Below are 18,838 nucleotides of genomic sequence, written 5' to 3'. Positions count from 1 at the left end.
ACATTGAGGTTGCACTGTGAGGTTATATTCTTTCCACCAATGTGTTCTTGGCCACCTCACTTAGCTATGGTTTGATATTTCAGGATCTAAGCCCACTCTTCCTCAAGGCACTTTGCTTTGCAGAGGCTGGCACAGGACACAGTCCCCTCAGTGGTGTCGGGGAGTGAAGGCAGAAGGTGGGAACAAAACCTACAATAACTCTTCTTCTAACTACTCCAGGTCAATTGTCCCACTGAGGGTAAACCAGAGAGGGCCACCTCTGTTCCATGCTGAGGTACAACAGGGAACCAGCAGGCAGCACCTGGCAATACCTATAAGGCCAGTTAGGCCCTGGGTCCCACCCAGCAGGCTTCCCAGGCTCACACAGAAGCTGTATGTGATGAGCTCACACAGAAGATGGGCCTCTGGCAGCCCACATAGAGCTCTAAGGGAAGCACGAAGCTCACAGGATACCCCCGACCTATCCCACCTCTGCCTTGCCCAGGACGGGCAGACAATCTCTCCAGGAAGGAATTTAGCATGTAAAAAACTGAACTGAAAGTACCTGTTTGTTTTCTTCTGCACATGAGAGGTGGAAACAAGTGAAAGAACCGAGTTTCACCCACCTGCCAGCCATTGACAATCTTCTGGTTAAAAATCCCAAACTCATAGCGGATTCCATAGCCATATGCTGCCAGGCCCAACGTGGCCATTGAGTCAAGGAAGCAGGCTGAAAATTCCAAACACAAAGAACTTCTTGGAATCAAAGATAATTAGCAGTTTTGAGGCCCACTGGAAGCAAGGCCCAGACACCCATGTTAAGTAGGTACTGGGACACTGGCCTCTGGATGCCAGACAGCGATTCAGTGGTAACCTGTCAGCTTCAGATTTCATGAAAGTAAAACTGAGCCCTCCCTCAATCCCTTCACTTTGAGAGCCATGGTCTGGGCCAAGAGGGTGTTAGTGTGGGGGCTGTGGGGAGATGGGAAGGGCAGAAGTGAAGAACCCCAGAGAGTCTCATCTAACTTGGCACACCTTTCAACACAAAGTCCCCTCACTGCTAGCTTTGTCTTAGAGACCTCATACAGGCTGAAGGCCTCCCCACCCCTGCACCTTCTACTTGTCCATGCTGTTTGGACAGTGGGATAACACCACGAACTAGCTCTACATGCTAGTGAAGGAGGCACGGGGAGGGGGCTGGGAATGGACATTTTACCATAAAAGAACTCAAATACCCAAGGCCCCCGGAACGTGGCTGGATCAGCACATCAACCTAATAAGCCTTTGTTCCAATGAAAATGTCTTGAAAAAGACCAGTGTTTTAAATAAAGATCCAGAAGGCAGTCTGATTAAACTTCTGGATTAAAAAGGAAAAAAAGTCCACAAGAAACATCAGTAAATAAAATACTTGCTCAATTCACCAAGTATGCCCAGACCCCTGTTACTAGACCCTGTGCTGAGGGTTAGGAATAAGAGGATCCACAAATGTAAGATCTGGAATCTTGTTCTGAAGAAAGCATTCTCTCAGGAGGGCCACAGGACACATCAAGTTACAGCAGGCTGGGGGCTACCCACATCTGCACAGGTAAGAGGAGTCCATGGAAACAGGGCCCCAGAGGAGGTCACACCAGTCCATGGGCAAGGCCAGTGGCACCGCACAAGTGGCAGGAAAGGTGACTAGGAAGGCAATAGGAACCAGACTATGGAAGGCCTGCAGATGCCCTGAACCCCTGAAGGGAGCAGATTGTGTTACAGCAGGGATGGGACTGTCCTGCCTGACAGTCATCAGCCTTAGGGTAGGAGGGGAGTTTAGGCAGCTACCTGAGCTGTGAAGGAGACAGAAGGGTCTGGAGCCTCCTGGAGCTTGGAGAAACAGGTGCTGTTTTTACTGACTGGGAAGATGGCTATAATCAACAGAATGCTATTGAGGGTAAAGGGAGCCGCAGGGGACTGATGACCCAGGAGCTCCCTCAGGGCTACGCGCTGCCCTCTGGCTGTGATGCCATGATCGGGTCTGTGTGGAAAGTAAGCTACAGCTTATTGTCTGGGATGATTTCACTGCCATAAACTAAGACAGAGCCCTGCATCTGAGAGCAGTAGGTGACACACAAGCTTTTCACATCAACAGGTGGAGGTGGGGCAGGCCTTGCAAACTGTTTCTTTATATAAATCCATGTATTGTTTTGTTTGGGAGAAATATATGCTGCATTTATAATTTCTGAAGAATTTAACTTAACATTTGAAAACAAAGGCACATGCACAAGCTCAGATAAACTTTAGGGTGTTTGATCCCTTTAGAAAATGACAACTCCCCAGAGGGGCAGTAATGCAAAGTGGTAGGGGCCTGAGCCCACCCTCCCATATCCCCCACACACAAGGGCAGCACAAAACTTATTTCTGTTCCAGAAACATTGTGCCCAAGAGCCTTGAAGCACACAGCAAAATCAAATCTCACTGTGACAGCTATTTCCACTTCTAAGTTCTGGTTTTTTTTTTTAAGTTTACTTACTTTTTTTTTTAGTAATCTCTACACCCAACGTGGGACTCAAACTCACAACCCTGAGATTAAGAGTGGCTTGCTCTTCTGACTTAGACAGTCAGGTGCCCCTCCACTTCTAAGTTCTTCATTCAGCTCCCTCTGCCCTAAAAAAGCTACTAAAAAAAACCCCAAAAAACAAAACAAAACAAACACCTCAAACAGGAAAAACAAGGCTGGATATACTGTCAAACAGAATGGCCCAAGGGAGCAATATCCTGAAAGGAATGACTCTGCTATTTCCAGGCAATCTGTTTACTACACTAAAGCAGGAATAGCATACCTACATTCATAAATCATTGTGTGTGTGTATGTGTGTACATGTGTATGTGAATGTATGTGTGTGCACACATGCATATATGTATGTGTATATGTGTGCACATATGTGTCTATCCATCTTTCTCCCAATTACTGACTGCGGAAAGTGGTCAGTATACTGGAAACCCCCTCCCAGGGCCAGCTACCCAAAAACCAGCAACCCTGGTTTTCATGATAATTAGGAAGTATCCCTTGTATAAAGGAAAAACATAATATTTTGCATTTTTTTCGATGTGGATGAAACACACTCTCCCATCCACTCAGAGGGGCCAATCTACACTGACAGACTGCTGTTCAGAGCACGGCTGACCTCTGCCTCGCCATGTGAGCAGTGGCCAGGGCATTACACCAGGAGACTGTGCACCAGCCAGGTGCCGGGTTTACCTGCCAGCCTCCCCAGGCCTCCATTGCCAAGGCCGGCGTCCTCTTCTATTTCCTCCAGTTCTTCCAAGTCCAGCCCTAGCTGTGAATAAAAACAAGGGCAACGTTTTAGTATTACTTAGTGTCTATCTTCCTCACACAACAGGAGGAAAGATATTAAATCTTGTGAGTTTCTATCAATCAAAGGTTAAAAAAGTCTGCTTTTAGACTTGAAAATCCAATGTTAAAATCTGGTATTTATGAAAATGAAAGTTTCCACGTATCTTAAAAGCTGCCAAACTACTTGAGAATTAATAATCAGGGGAGCCTGGGTAGTTCAGTTGGTTAAGCCTCCCATTCTTGGTTTCGGCTCAGGTCATGATCTCACAGTTCGTGAGTTCAAGCCCTGTGTCTGGCTCCGAGCTGACAGCATGGAGACTGCTTGGGATTCTCTCTCTCTCCCTTGCTCTCTGACCCTCCCCCACCTCTCAAATTAAATAAACTTAAAAAAAATAAAGAATAAATAATCCAAATGAGACATGTTTAACATCCAAAGATATTGCCAGGTTATTAACCTACGTATAGTGAACAGATTATAACATGTAGCCTAACACCAAAATTAGTGGTTTCAATAATTCTTTAATTGTATATGGTTTAATGATATTTATGTAACTTATTTATTTATTTACTAATTATTTAACTGCTTAGATTTATTATTCGCCTCTTGGATGTGGCCTCTTCTCTAGCTGTGAAGAATCTGTTCTGCCAGTCTTCAGGTCGTTTTCTGGGTTATTTATGCTGATGTGGTTATTAGGTAGGTGTGTCTTTGGGATGACGTGAGCCTAGGCTCCTCCTACTCTGCCATCTTCTTCGGATGTCCTATGTGACATCTTTTTAAACCAACACCTAAAACTACCTTTCCTGTGGCATCCCAACTACATTTGTGCAATCTTGTGAAATATGTATACAATGTTAAAAATCAGAAAGAAAGTAACAAAGTCACAACTTCTTCACCTGACTTGAAACCTTTCCAGAATGCATACCTGAAGGCTTTGCCTATCAGTTATGATAGATGGATAATTGTTCCATTAATCTGGCTTTAGTGTGTTAAACTTCACAAATGGCTCTCATTAATTATCTTGATGAGTGGTTTTTAAACTTTTTGGTTTCAGGAAGACCCCCCAAGAGCTATTCTTTATTGAAATTATATCTATCAATATTTATCAAGTTAAAAATTTAAAACAGATCAATGTTTTTTAAGCCTATATGAATTCATTTTAAAATAATAAACCCATTAACATTAACATAAACAACATAGTTTAATCAAATATACAGTTTTAAAATGAAAACAATTTACTGAGAAGAGTAGCAGTGTTTTACATTTCTACAAATATCTTTCTTTAATAACTGTCTCTCTTAGCATTCAATCTGTTGAGGTATCACACAGATATCTCTGGAAAGCTTCACCATATACCTGTGACAGAGTAAGAATAAACAGTTCCGATCTAGCAGACCCACTGAAAGGTCTTGGGGCCCCTGGGGTCTCCGGACTATAGGATCTGATAAATTACAAAGGGTAGAAGCAAAGTTGTAAGGACATAAAAACATCAAAGTCATAAAGAAACAGTTTAGTGTCTATTAAGTAAATTGAACAGCATTAACACAAACTGTGATCTGATTCAGAGTAAGATTTCAAAATATTGACTTAATTCCCACAGCAATTTCAAGGAGTGTGTTCCACCAAAGATATTTTGGATATGCAGGGGAGGCAGAATTTACCCAGTAATATACACTGGCTCCAAATTAAGCAACACATTTAACTACATTTTCCAGATTTATCTGACTGTGAAACCTCTTATTCACAAAACACCTACTAAAGTCAGAGACCAGCATACCACATAAAGGCAGGCTATGTGGGAGGAAAGATGTTTTGTTCTTTTATGTTTTTACCCTTGAATGTTGTAGGTACATCTCAGTCTAGTAAGGCAAATTTTGCCATGAGTTTGAAAGTATTCAAAAGAGGCACAAATAGTAGCTAATTGACAGAAAGTAAAATCTTGCTCAAGTGGGTTTCAGAACCGAAGACAGAAAAAGCATGATAAAGCATCTTTAACCTTTTTAGTTGAGATATAATTCACATACCCTATAAAATTCACCATTTGAAGAGAATAATTCAATGGTTTTCAGCATATTTACAAAGTTATGCAACCACCACTAATTCCAGAACTTCACCATTCCAAAAACAAACCCGATATTCACTGGCAATCACTCCCAGTTTCCCTATTCCAGACCTTGGCAATCACTTTTCTACTTTCTGTCTCTATAGATTTGCCTATTCTGGTCATTTCATTTAAATGGAAACAAACCACATATGGCCTTTTGTATCTGGCTTCTTTCAATTAGAATAATGTTTTCAGGGTTGATCCATGTTGGAGCATGTATCAGTACTGTTTATCACTGAGTACCTTTCCACTGGATGACTACTCCACATTTTGTGTATGCATTTATCACATAAATGGATATTTAGGCCGGTTCCACTGGTTATTATGAATAATGCTGCTATGAACATTCAAGTACAATTTTATGGGTAGACATATGTTTTCATTTTTCTTGGAAATAAACCTGGGAGTGAAATTGTTAGGTTACATGGTAAATTCTATGCTTAACTTTTTGAGTAACTTCCAAACTATTTTCCAAAGTGATTCTACCATTTTACTGTCTCCCAGCAGTATATGAAGGTTCCAGTTTCTCCATGTCCTAGCCAACACTTGTTCTCTGTCTTTACAAGCACAGCCACTCTAGTGGGTGCAGCAAAGTGGTATCTCATGGTTTTTATTTACATTTCCTGACGACTACTAATGCTGATTATCTTTTCACATGCTTTTTGACCATTTGTATACCTTCTTTGGGAAAATGTCTGTTCAAGTCCTTTGCCTATTTTTAAATTGGGTTATCTGTCTCTTTGTTATTGAGTTGTAAGAGTTGTTAATACATTCTGAATACTAGACCCTGATCAGATTTATGATTTACAAATATTTTCTCCCATTTTGCCTTTTCACTTTCTTCATAATGTCCTTTGATGACACAAGTCTTAACTCTCATCCAATTTATCTATTTTTCTTTTTATTGGTTGTGCTTTTGATGTCATTTCTAAGAATCTATTGCTAAATCATGAAGATTTGCCTATATACTTCTAAGGGTGTTATGGTTTTAGCTCTTACATTTAGGTCTTTGATCCATTTTGACTTAATTTTTATATGGAGTATCAGGTAGGGATCCAGCTTCATTCATTTGGATGTGGACATCCAACTGTTCTAGCAGTATTTATCAAAAATAATATTTTTTCTCTATTGAGTTATTTTGGTACACTTTCTTAAAAAAAAAAAGCAATTTGACTATATAGGCCACCAAAAGCACAGGTGACAAAAACAAAAACAAAACAAAAAAAACTGGACTTCATGAAAGTTAAAACTTTTCTGCATCAAAGGACACTGTCAACAAAGTGAAAAGACAACCTGAGAAAAAATATTAGCAATGCTAATCACATATCTGACAGGGGATTAATATCCAGAATAGAGAATTCCCAAAACTCAACAATAACAATAAAAACAAACAACTCAATTCAGAAATGGGCAAAGGACTTAAACAGACATTTCTCCAGAGAAGATATTTAGATGGCCAGCCAATAAGCACATGAAAAGATGCTCAACATCACTCATCATTAGGGAAATAATGGGTTTTTTTCTTTTTCTTTAAATTTTAGTTAGTTAACATACAGCACAATATTGGTTTCAGGAGTACAATTCAGTGATTCATCACTTACATACAACACAGTAGGGAAATAACGTTAATTAAAACCACAAGAGATACTATCTCCCATATATTAGAATGGCTACTATCAAAAAAAAAAAAAAAAAAAAGGAAAATAACAAGTGTTCAAGTGTTGGTGAGGATGTGAAAGAACTGGAACTCTTGTGCACTGCTGGTGGGAAAGTAAAATGGTTTCACCACTGTGGGAAACAGTATGATGGTCCCTCAAAAAGTTAAACATAGAATTACCATATGATCCAGAAATTCCACTTCTAGGTATATACCAAAAAGAATTGAAAGTAGGGTCTTGAAGAGATATTCGTACATTCATGTTCATAAAAGTATTATTCACAGTAGCTAAAAGGCAAAGCAATCCAAGTGTCTATAGACCAATGAATGGATGAACAAAATGTAGTACATACATACAATGGAATATTATTTGTAGATCCTTAAAAAGGAGATTCTGACATATGCTCCAACATGGATGAATCTTGAAGATATTAAGCCAGTCATAAAAAGACAAATATTGTATGATTTCGCTTATATGAAGTACCTAGAATATCAAATTCATAGAAACAGAAAGTAGAATGGTAGTTGTCAGCAGCTTGAAGGAGAGAATGGGGAGTTAGTGTTTAATGGATATAGAGGTTCAGTTTTGTAAGATGGAAAGAGTTCTAGAGATGGATGGTGGTAATCATGGCACAGTATGAATGCAATTTATATTATGTGTATTTTACCACAATTTCAAAATAATTGGGGGAAAATCAGTTGGCTATAAATGTGAGGGTTTATTTCTGGACTCTCAATTCTATTCCATTGTTCTATATGTCTATCCTTACGCCAGTACCACACTGTCTTGATCACTGTAGCTTCATAGTGAGTTTTGAAATTTGGAAGTGTGAGTCCTTCACACTTTGTTCTTCTTTCAAAAAAAAAAGTTTATTTATTTTGAGAAATAGAGCATGCGTGGGAGGGGCACAGAGAGAGGGAAAGAGAGAATCCCAAGCAGGCTCCACACTGTTCTTTTTCAAGCATGTTTTAATGATTTCTGGTCTGGGGGCACCTGAATGGCTCTGTCAGTTAAGTGTCTGACTCTTGATTTTGGCCCAGAGATCTCACAATCATGAGATCAAGCCCTGCTTTGGGCTCTGTGCTGAGTGTGAGCCTGCTTGGGATTCTCCTTCTGCCCCTTCCCCACTCACCTGCTCTCTATAAATACATACATACATACATACATTCATTCATTCATACATACATACATACATATATACATACTGATTTCTGGTCTGTGCATTTCCATCTGGATTTTAGGATCAGTTTGTCAATCTCTGCAAAGAAGACAACTGGAACTTTAGTGGGGGATTGCAATAAGTCTGTAGATCAATTTGGGGAGTACTGCCATTTTAAGATTCCAAGTCATGGATGGACATGAAATGTCTTTTCATTTTTAGGTCTCCTTTTATTTCTTTCAACAATGTTTTATAATTTTTAGAACATAACTCTGCATCTCTTTTGGAAATTAATTCCTAAGTATTTCATTATTTTTGATGCTATTTTAAGTGGAATAATTTTCTTAATTTCATTTTCAGATCATTCATTGCAGTTACATAAAAATTCGGTTGATTTCTGCATATTGATCTTATATCTATAAATTTGCCGAACTCATTCAGTTGTACTAATATATTTTTGTTTCATCTGCTCAAAGAGATACCTTTCCTTCTTCCTTTCCAATCTAGATGCCTCTTATTTTGTTTTCTTTTGTAAATACCCCAGCTAGACCTGTCAGTATTATGTTGAGTAGAACTGGTGAGAGTAAAATCCTTGGGACAAAGCAGCAGGTTAAACACAAGCTGGGAACACCATCAGTCCAATAGAGACTGCAGGACACTCTATAGGACAAACCATTTCAACAAATAAACTGGAAGGCAGAAGAATAAAAAAAGAGAAGCCTATAGATTAATAGAGACTTAAGAGACATATCAAACAAATGCAGCTAAGTTTCTGAATATACTGCTTAAAAAATTATAAGGCATTATGCTAAGTGAAATAAGTCATACAGAGAAAGACAGATACCATATGTTTTCACTCTTATGTGGATCCTGAGAAACTTAACAGAAGACCATGGCGGGGTGGGAAGGGGAAAAAAAAATTAGAGAGGGAGGGAGGCAAACCATAAGAGACTCTTAAAAACTGAGAATAAACTGAGGGTTGATGGGGGATAGGATGGAGGGGAAAGTGGGTGATGGGCACTGAGGAGGGCACCTGTTGGGTTGAGCACTGGGTGTTATATGGAAACCAATTTGACAAATTTCATATTAAAAAAATTATCAAAAAAATTATAAGGCAGTCAACAAGTTTGTCAACTGCCTGAAAATGATGGTCAATATCTTAGGGGTCATAGCGGTATGACCCTATCTTTACAGACACCTGTTGAAATGGCAATAAGTGAAATATGCTGTTCGATATTAGCTTAAATAATCTGGGAGTAGCAAGGGATGTGAGGGAAATGAGAAGTCATGAGTAGGTCTTGATGACAGGTGGAACCCAGTGATAGGTATGTGGAAGGAGTTCTTCATAGCAGTCACTCAATATTTGTACATATTTTAGATTTTCTATGATAAAAAAAATATTTAAATGTGCCCTTGATGGCAGTCAGGAGGGAGCTGCTTCTGTTGAAGTTCTAGTTTTTAGTGTAATCTGCTCCCTGGAACTAATTTCCAGCCCTGTATGATACACTGGTGGTGTGTTTCACTTTTCATATTATATTATAAATAGGGGAGGGGTATGGGGGAGGAGGCCCACCCAAGCCCTGCATCATCATCTGATTTCCACTCAAAGCATGTGGCACCCCACTTTATGAATAGAAGGGCCCAACAACCATGTACCTAGAGACAGTAAAGCTTTGATCATCATGAAAACCTTTCAAATACAAGATTAATTAAAACTTAGAAATACCACTTTTAAGAAAAAGATGTACAACATTTAAAAAGATATATGCTACCCTTCATTTTACAACTCCCTATAATTAACATGTTATTTGTGTAATTGATTATAGAGATGGCATAATTATGGCATAAACATTCCCTCAAATCTTTACTATCTGTAAGAATATATATAAAGAGAATGTTTTGAAAACTAAAACACTTCCTATAACAATAAATTCCACTGAAGACCTAGACTTTACATGTTTCGTGGTCCTTACATACGCATTCTGATGTTCATATTCAGTAAACAGAATTCAAATGACAAATTTGAAGGATAACCTCTTTTTTAGATAATTTTTTTCATTCTAATTCCAGTATAATTAACATATGGTGTAATAGTTTCAGGTGTACAATATAGTCATTCAACAATTCCATATATCACCTGGTGCTCATCACAACAACTGCACTCCTTAATCCTCATCAACCTATTTCACCCATCTCCCAACCCACCTCCCCTCTGGAAACCAGTTTGTTCTCTACAGGTAAGACTCTGTTTCTTGGCTTCTCTCTCTCTCTTTTCCCTTTTGCTTGTTTCTTAAATTCCACATATGAGTGAAATCATATGGTATTTGTATTTCTCTGACTGACTTATTTTACCAAGCATCAATAATCTCTAGCTCCACACATGTTGTTGCAAATGGCAAGATTATTTTTTATGGCTGAATAATATTCCATTGTATATATACAATTTCACCTCTTCTTTATCCATTCATCTATTGATGGACACTTAGGCTGCTTCCATAATTTGGTTATTATAAATAATGTTGCTATACACATAGAGGTACATATATCCCTTTGAATTAGTGGTTTTGTATTTTTGGGGTAAATACCCAGTAATGTGATTGCTGGATCATAGCATAGTTCTATTTTTAATTTTTTGAGGAAGTTCCACACTGTTTTCAAGAGAGGCTGCACCAGTTTGCATTCCCACCAACAGTGCAAGAGGGTCCTTTTTCTTAGTATCCTCACCAATACCTGTTGTTTCTTGTATTTTTTATTTTAGCCTTTCTGACAGGTGTGAGGTGATATCTCATATAGTTTTGATTTGCATTTCCCTGATAATGAGTAATGTTGAGCATCTTTTCATATGTCTGTTAACCATCTGATATCTTTGGAGAAATGTCTGTTCATTTCTTCTGTGTGCATTTCTAAATTGGATTATTTTGGGGGGGTGTTTAGTTGTAGAAGATCTTTATATATTTTGGATACTAACCCTTTACAGGATAGGTCATTTGCAAATATCTTCTCCCATTCTATAGATTGCCTTATAGTTTTGTTGATTGCTTCCTTCACTGTGCAGAAGCTTTTTTATTTTGATGTAGTCCCAATGGTTTATTTTTGCTTTTATTTCCCTTGCCTCAGGAGACCTATCTAGAAAAATGTTGCTACGACCAATATTAAAAACTTTACTGCCTAGAACTCTCTTCTAGGATTTTTGTGGTTTCAGGCCACACATCTAGGTCTTTAATCTATTTTGAATTTATTTTTGTGTATGGTGTAAGAAAGTGGTCCATTTCATTCTTTTGTATATAGTAGACCAATTTTCCCAACACCATTTGTTGAGACTGTCTTTTTCTCATTTGATATTCTTTCCTGCCTTGTCAAAGATTAATCAACCATATAGTTGTGCATTCATTTATGGGGTTTCTATTCTGTTCTATTAATCTATGTTTCTATTTTTGTGCCAGTACCATACTGTTTTGATCACTACAGCTTTGTAACATGGTTTGAAGTCCAGAATTGTGATGCCTCCAGCTTTGCTTTTCTTTTTCAAAGTTGCTTTGGCAATTCGGGGTCTTTAGTAGTTCATATAAATTTTAGGATTGTTTGTTCTAGCTCTGTGAAAAATGTTGTCAGTATTTTGATAGGGTTTGCATTAAATGTGTAGATTGCTTTGGGTAGTATAAACATTTTAACAATATCTGCTCTTCCAATCCATGAACACAGAATGCCTTTCCATTTCTTTGTGTCATCTTCAATTTCTTTCATCAAAAAAAGTGTTTTCTAGTTTTCAGAGTACAAGTCTTTCACCTATTTGGTTAGATTTATTCCTAGGTATCTTATTATTTTGGGAGCAATTGTAAATGGGATTGTTTTCCTAATTTCTCTTTCTGCTGTTTCATTATTAGTGCATAGAAATGCAACAGATTTCTGTACACTGATTTTGTGTCTTGTGATTTTCCTGGGGTGCCTGGGCGGCTCAGTCAATTGATCATCCAACTTTGGCTCAGGTCATGATCTCATAGTTTGTGGGTTCAAGCCCCACGTCGGGTTCTGTGCTGACAGCTCGGAGCCTGGAGCCTGCTTTGGATTCTGTGTCTCATTCTCTCTCTGCCCCTCCCCAACTTGTGCTCTGTCTCTGTCTCTCAAAAATTAATAAAAATGTAAAAAAAATTAAAAAAAAGTGTTTTATAGTTTTCAGAGTACAAGTCTTTCACCTCTTTGGTTAGATTTATTCCTAGGTATCTTATTATTTTGGAGGCAATTGTAAATGGGATTGTTTTTCTAATTTCTCTTTCTGCTGTTTCATTATTAGTGCATAGAAATGCAACAGATTTCTGTACGCTTGATTTTGTGTCTTGTGACTTTCCTGAATTCATTTATCAGGTCTAGTAGTTTTTTGGTGGAGTCTTTAAGGTTTTCTATATAGAGTATCATGTCATCTGCAAATAGTAAAAGTTTTACTTCTTCCTTACCAATCTGGATGCCTTTTATTTCGTTTTGCTAACAGCTGTGACTAGGACTTCCATTACCATGTTGAATAAAAGTGATGACAGTGGACATCCTTGTCTTGTTCCTGGTCTTGGGGGTGGCAGGGAGGAAGCTTTCAGTTTTTCCCCATTGAAGATGACGTTCACTGCGGATTTTCATATATGGCCTTTATTATGTTGAAGTATGTTCCCTCTAACCTTACTTTGCTGAGGGTTTTTATCATGATCAGATGTTGTGCTTTGTTTTTTTTAATTAAAAAAAATTTTTTTAACGGTTTTTATTTTTGGGAGACAGAGAGAGACAGTGCGAGCGGGGGAGGGGTAGAGAGAGTGAGGGGACACAGCATTGTTCAGGGCTCAATGTGGGGCTCAAACTCACAAGCCATGAGATCATGACCTGAGCCTAAGTCAGGCTCTTAACCGACTGAGCCACCCAGGCACCCCTGTACTTTGTTTTTATCGTGATCATATGTTGTTCTTTGAAAAATGCTTTTTCTGCATCTACTGAAAGGATCATATGGTTTTTAATGCTTTCTCTACTGATGTGATATCTCACGTTGACTGATCTGTGCGTTTTGAACTTGTGTTCTGGGAATACCACTTGACCGTGGTGAATGATTTTTTTTTAATGTAGTATTGGACTCTGCTAGTATTTTTTTTGATGATTTTTGCATCTGTGTTCATCAGGGATACTGGCCTATAGTTCTCTTTTTATGTGGTGTCTTTATTTAGTTTGGGTATCAGGGTAATGCTGGCCTCATAGAGTAAATATGGAAGTTTTCCTTCCTCTCTATTTTTTGGAAAAGTTTGAGAAGAATAGGTATTAACTCTTCTTTAAATGTTAGGCAGAATTTGCCTGTGAAGGTATATGGTCCTGAGCTTTTGTTTGTTGGGAGTTTTTTGATTACTGATTTGATTTCTTTGCTGGTAATCGATCTATTCAAAATTTCTATTTCTTCCTGCTTTAGTTTTGGTGGATTATATGTTTGTAGGAATTTATCCATTTCTTCTAGGTTGTCCAGTTTGTGGGCATATAGTGTTTCATAATATTCTCTTACAATTGTTTGTATATCTGTGGCATTGGTTGTTATTTCTCCTCTTTCATTTGAAATTTTATTTATTTGAATCCTTTCTCTTATTTTTTGATGAGTCTGGCTAGATGTTTATCTATTTTGTTGATCTTTTCAAAGAATAAGCTGCTGGTTTCATTTATCTGTTCTGGTTTTTTAGTTTCTATATAATTTATTTCTGCTCTAATCTTTATTATTTCCTTCCTTGTGCCGGTTTTGGGTTTTGTTTGTTCTTCTTTTTCTAGCTGTTTTAGGTGCAAGGTTAGGTTTTGTTTTGTTTTGTTTTGTTTTTGTTTTTGATTTTTCTTGCTTCTTGAGGTAGGCCTATATTGTTATAAACCTCCTCTTAGAACCACTTTTGCTATATCCTAAAAGTTTTAGACATTGTGTTTTAATTTTCATGTACTTTTATTTCCATGTACTTTTGGATTTCTTATTTGATTTCTTTGTTAACCCACTCATTGTTCAGCAGCATGTTATCTACCCTCAAAGTATTTGTGGTTTCCAGATTTTTTTTCTTACGATTTTTAGTTTCATAGTGTGGTATCAACACTACAAAAAGATGCATGGTATGACTTCAATCCTTTTGAATTTGTTGAGGCTTGTTTTGTAGCTTAATATGTGATCTATTCTGGAGAATGTTCTATGTGCACCTGAAAAGAATGTGCATCCTGCTGTTTTAATATGGAATATTCTAAATATATCTGTTAAATCCACCTGGTCCTATGTGTCATTGAAAGCCATAGTTTCCTTATTGAATTTCTGTTTGGATGATCTATCCATCAATGTAACAGGGGTATTAAAGTCCTCCACTATTACTGTATTATTACCAAACAGTTCCTTTGTGTTTATTATAACAATTTTATGTATTTGGGTTCCTCCATGTTGGGTACATAAATATTTAAATTATATATTCTTATTGGATTGCCCCCTTTATTATTATATAGTGCCCTTCTTGGTCTCTTGTCACATTCTTTGTTTTGAAATCTATTTTGTCTGAAATAAATATTGCTTCTCCAGCTTCTTCTGACATCTATTTGCATGATAAATGTTTCTCCATCCCTCACTTTCAATCTGTAGGTGTGTTTAGGTTTAAAATGAGTCTCTTATAGGCAGCATATAGACTGGTCTTTTTTTTTTTTTTTTTTTTAAATCCATTCTGACACCCTATGTCTTTTGATTGGAACATTTAGTCCATTTACATTCAAAATCATTACTGATAGATATGTATTCATTGCCATGTTATTACTTATTTTCTTGTTGTTTCTGAAGTTTTTCTCTGACCCTTCTCTTTCTTTCATGGCTTGTTGGTTTTCTTTAGTGATGTATTTGGATTTCTTGCTCTTTATTCTTTGCATATTTGTTAGTGGTTTTTGATTTGTGGTTACCATTAGGTTTATATATACCATCTTCTGCATGTAGCAGTCTATATTAAGTTGATGGTTGTTTAAGTGTCAACCAATTGTTTACTCCTCTCTTCCCTATGTTTTAGGTATGGATTGCTTTTGTTGAGTCTGTTGGGGGTACTCTGGGCTTCCTGGATCTGGACATTGTTTCCTTCCCCAGATTAGGGAAGTTTTCAGCCATTACTTCCTCAACTAAATTTGCTGCCCCCTTATCTCTTCTGGGATCCCTACAATGTTATTGTTTGATGGAGTCATTTGTTCTAAGTCATTAATTCCTTCCTCTGCATTTTCCAGCCTGCTGTCCATTCCATCAAGTGTGTTTCTCATTTCTCCTATTGAACGCTTTATCTTTCTTATCTCAGTGTTGATCATCTCACCAATGCCTTCCATTCTTTTCTGAAGTCCAACAAGTATCTGGACTTTAAATTCTCTATCAGGTATGTTATTTATGTCTCTCTTGCTTAGATCTCCAGCTGTGGCCTTATCTTGTTCTTTCATTTGGGATAAATTTCTCTGTCTTCTCATTTTAAGTCTCTATGCCTATTTCTGTATGTTGGGAAAGTCAGCTACACGTCCTATTCTTGAGAGTAATGGCTTTATGAAAAAGAGGTCCTGTAGTGTCCTGCAGTGTAGTGTCCCCTATTCCCCAAAACCTGATGCTTCAGGGAGTGTCTCCAATGTGTGCTGTGTGTGCTCAACTATTGTGTTCTGGCTGCTTTATCCTTTAGGCCAATCATCTGCAGAAGCCGTCTTTGTCTGTTGCAGGCAATGTTTAATCCCTGGCCTGAATGTGGCAACTTTTGACTAGGTGTGCTCTGGTCAGCTTGTGAAATGAGACCTGTCTCCACCACTGCTGAAACCAAGGCCCCTCAAAACTCTCACAATGGGAGACATGGTGTAAGTAGGGGTTTGAGCCAGTCTTCTGGGGGGAAGGGACCTGCCACCCCGGGACTGAGGCAAGCATGACTGGGAGGGGCAGTTCCACCAGGGTGCTGGGGGCATGACTTTGTGAAAGCAAGTTACTTAGGGAGTGATGGCACTATGCTGGTTCCCGCAAGTGGCCCTGTGCTTATACTGATGGGTAGGGGAGAGAAGCGGTGCCTGCCAGTTCCTTTGTTCTCAGAGGGGTCTCTGTAAATGCTGCCTCTCTAGAACACACTCCAAAATGAGCAAACACCCTTCCCACTGTGTGTTCCAGGTCCTCTCCAGATTGTTGTTTCCACACAGTATGTCTAAAGGTATTTGTCTGCCTTTTCTCCAAGAGCAATCCAATGCCTCTGGGTTCTATCCCAGCCCAGCCTGTTGAACTTTAAAATTCCAGCCTTTAAGGGGTGCCTGGGTGGCTCAGTTAGTTAAGCATCCTATTCTTGGTTTGGCTCAAGTCATGATCTCACAGTTCATGAGTTCAAGCTCTGTGTCAGGCTCTATGTCGGGCTCTACACTGACAGTGCAGAGCCTGCTTGGGATTATCTCTCTCCCTCTTCTTTGCTCCACCACTCAAGAAAATCAATTAAAAAAACAAAACAAACAAACAAAAAAAAACCCTCCAGCCTTTAAGCCCCACTGGTCACAAGAAGTCATGAAATTGAACCTCTCTCACTTTCCAAGTCAACTGCTATGGAGATTTATCTATCCCATGCACTCCCCTGTGTGCTAGTCTATCTCTTGCCCTTCTCTGCAACAGTGGCTCCCTCCCCCACCACAGTGGGCACAATCTGATCCATTTCTTTCCCAAACTATGTCTCCGTACTTCCTACCTTCTTCGATGTGGCCTCTTTTCTCCCTTTAGTTGTGGAGTTTGTTGTGTCATTCTTCAGGACGATTTCTGGAGTACTTAGGGTGGTTTGATAGTTTTCTAGTTGTGTTTGTGGGACGAGGCAAGCCTAGGGTCCTCCTACTCCAACATCATCTTCCCTTCCAGTCTCTTCTTAGATAATTTTGAGCTTACAATTTCCATTTTGGGGAGTCCAATCTTTTTCCAAATTTTTATTGTACCATGCCTGAGACCCATGTGAGGTCCCCACCATGCTGCTACCAACAGGGCCCCCAGAGTGCCTCCCACCCTAAACTGAACCAAAGCAAAGGCAGTGGAAGGTGCTGGGGGAGGGAAGACTCTGGTGAAGACCCTGCTATGTACGTGCAGAAGGGCAGAAGTGCTACATATTCACACCCTAGAAATTGTACACTGAGTGTCCAGTATAGGAGGAAGATGGGTGTCCAGGGAGGTGGGTAGAGAGCAGAAAACAGACAGGATGGATTCCAGCTCTGCTCTAAAACCACAAATGAACTGTGTACGGAGTTAGCCTCCAAGTGAATAAGTGTTAATTAAGACCCCTTAAGCAAAGACAGTTTTTATTCCGACTGGGGAGAAGGGGCAATTTTATACCTAGAGAATAAGATGAGCACAAAAAGTTGCCTGGGGTGGGAGAGGGGCCCAGAGGTGGGTTACTAGTTCAGTAAGGCAAGAATGAAATGGACAATACCAAGCACTTCTGCCCTGGGGTAAATCTGCCCCTGGGGCGGGTGTGAGGAGTACAATGGCTCCTAGAAGCCTTGAAACCTTAGCACCACAATGAAAAGCCATGTTTGCCCTCCCATGTATTAGTTTCCCATCCAATCCTTACTTTTTCCCCTTGAGAAAGAGTGTCACCCACCAACCTATTCTCCCCCATGTAGGACAGACTATGTCATAAGTCACTACCAGCCCCAGATGGCAGCAAATCTCAACATCAATGCTCACCTCTGTGGGGCCTGGATTAAAACTCAGTGTGCTGCAAGAGGCTACCCACCAGCCCAGACCCAAAGCACTGTACCTGATAAATGGCTTCATCACAAGCATTCTGAAGACCCAGGTTCACCATTGTGTTCTGCAGTGTGCGGCCCATGTAGAATTCCAGGGAAAGATAATAGATGCGCTGAGGAGACAAAAGAAAGAATCTTAGATTTCTTTTCCATCCTGACACATGAGGAAGATTAGGGTGTTGGGCAGATTCGTAAGGGGTCTCATTTAGGCTACCCACAATCCCCCCTAAATGGGCTCACTCCCTTTGCCGAGTCTTGGCCAAACTCAGCTTTCCAAAGGCAGCCTGCCCAGGACCCTTCTATAGCAAAACTGCTCATTGCCCTTCTGGATATAAGCTGGCCTCCCTAGATGGGAGGAGGCAGGGCAGGGCAGTGGTAGGGAACAAGGCTCCCAGAATGGATAGAGCCAGCTCTGAACTTAGCTTGGCCTCTTCCCCACCATGAGCCCTTGAGCAAGTGACCTCTTCAAATCTCTAACACAGGATAAAACAACTTGGGGGGGGGGGCGTGCGGGGGGGGGATATTTTCAAGTATTAACAGCTTTTAACACCCATGTTAAGTACTCGGCAAACACCACACAGTCAACACAACTGGATGGATGGATGGATGGATGGATGGATGAATGGACGGACACAAGTCAGGAAAGTTTCTGCTGCCTATTGGCTGGCTCTGGGGGATTGGAATATGTGACTTTCTATGTAAACAAAGAGGATGACCACCCACACTCACTGGGAGCTGAGTTGGGTTCTAAGCCCTTCCCATGCATGGTACCATTTACTCCTCACAAACCACCCAGTGGGGCCACTGGGTGGCAGTGGCAGAGCCACAATCTGGCCCTCAGAGTCTTGCTTTTATACAGGAC

The 18,838-nt window shown here is 39.5% G+C and overlaps 1 protein-coding gene across 1 annotated transcript in view; it reads right to left on the bottom strand.

Annotated features, from left to right (window-relative positions):
* PYGB (glycogen phosphorylase B) overlaps window positions 1–18,838 on the bottom strand; it is a 58,315-nt gene that overhangs the window by 26,000 nt on the left and 13,477 nt on the right. Inside the window, exons 2-4 of the mRNA XM_049650112.1 lie at window positions 17,988–18,089; window positions 3,218–3,296; window positions 606–709 (exon numbers count right to left, since the gene is read on the bottom strand). Coding sequence (XP_049506069.1) covers window positions 606–709; window positions 3,218–3,296; window positions 17,988–18,089 — 285 coding nt within the window. The remainder of the gene's footprint in view (window positions 1–605; window positions 710–3,217; window positions 3,297–17,987; window positions 18,090–18,838) is intronic.

The sequence above is a fragment of the Panthera uncia genome, assembly GCF_023721935.1.
Source record: "Panthera uncia isolate 11264 chromosome A3 unlocalized genomic scaffold, Puncia_PCG_1.0 HiC_scaffold_11, whole genome shotgun sequence".
NCBI lineage: Eukaryota > Metazoa > Chordata > Mammalia > Carnivora > Felidae > Panthera > Panthera uncia.
Note: the sequence above shows the minus strand (reverse complement) of the source record. Positions and strands in the feature narration are given on the sequence as shown.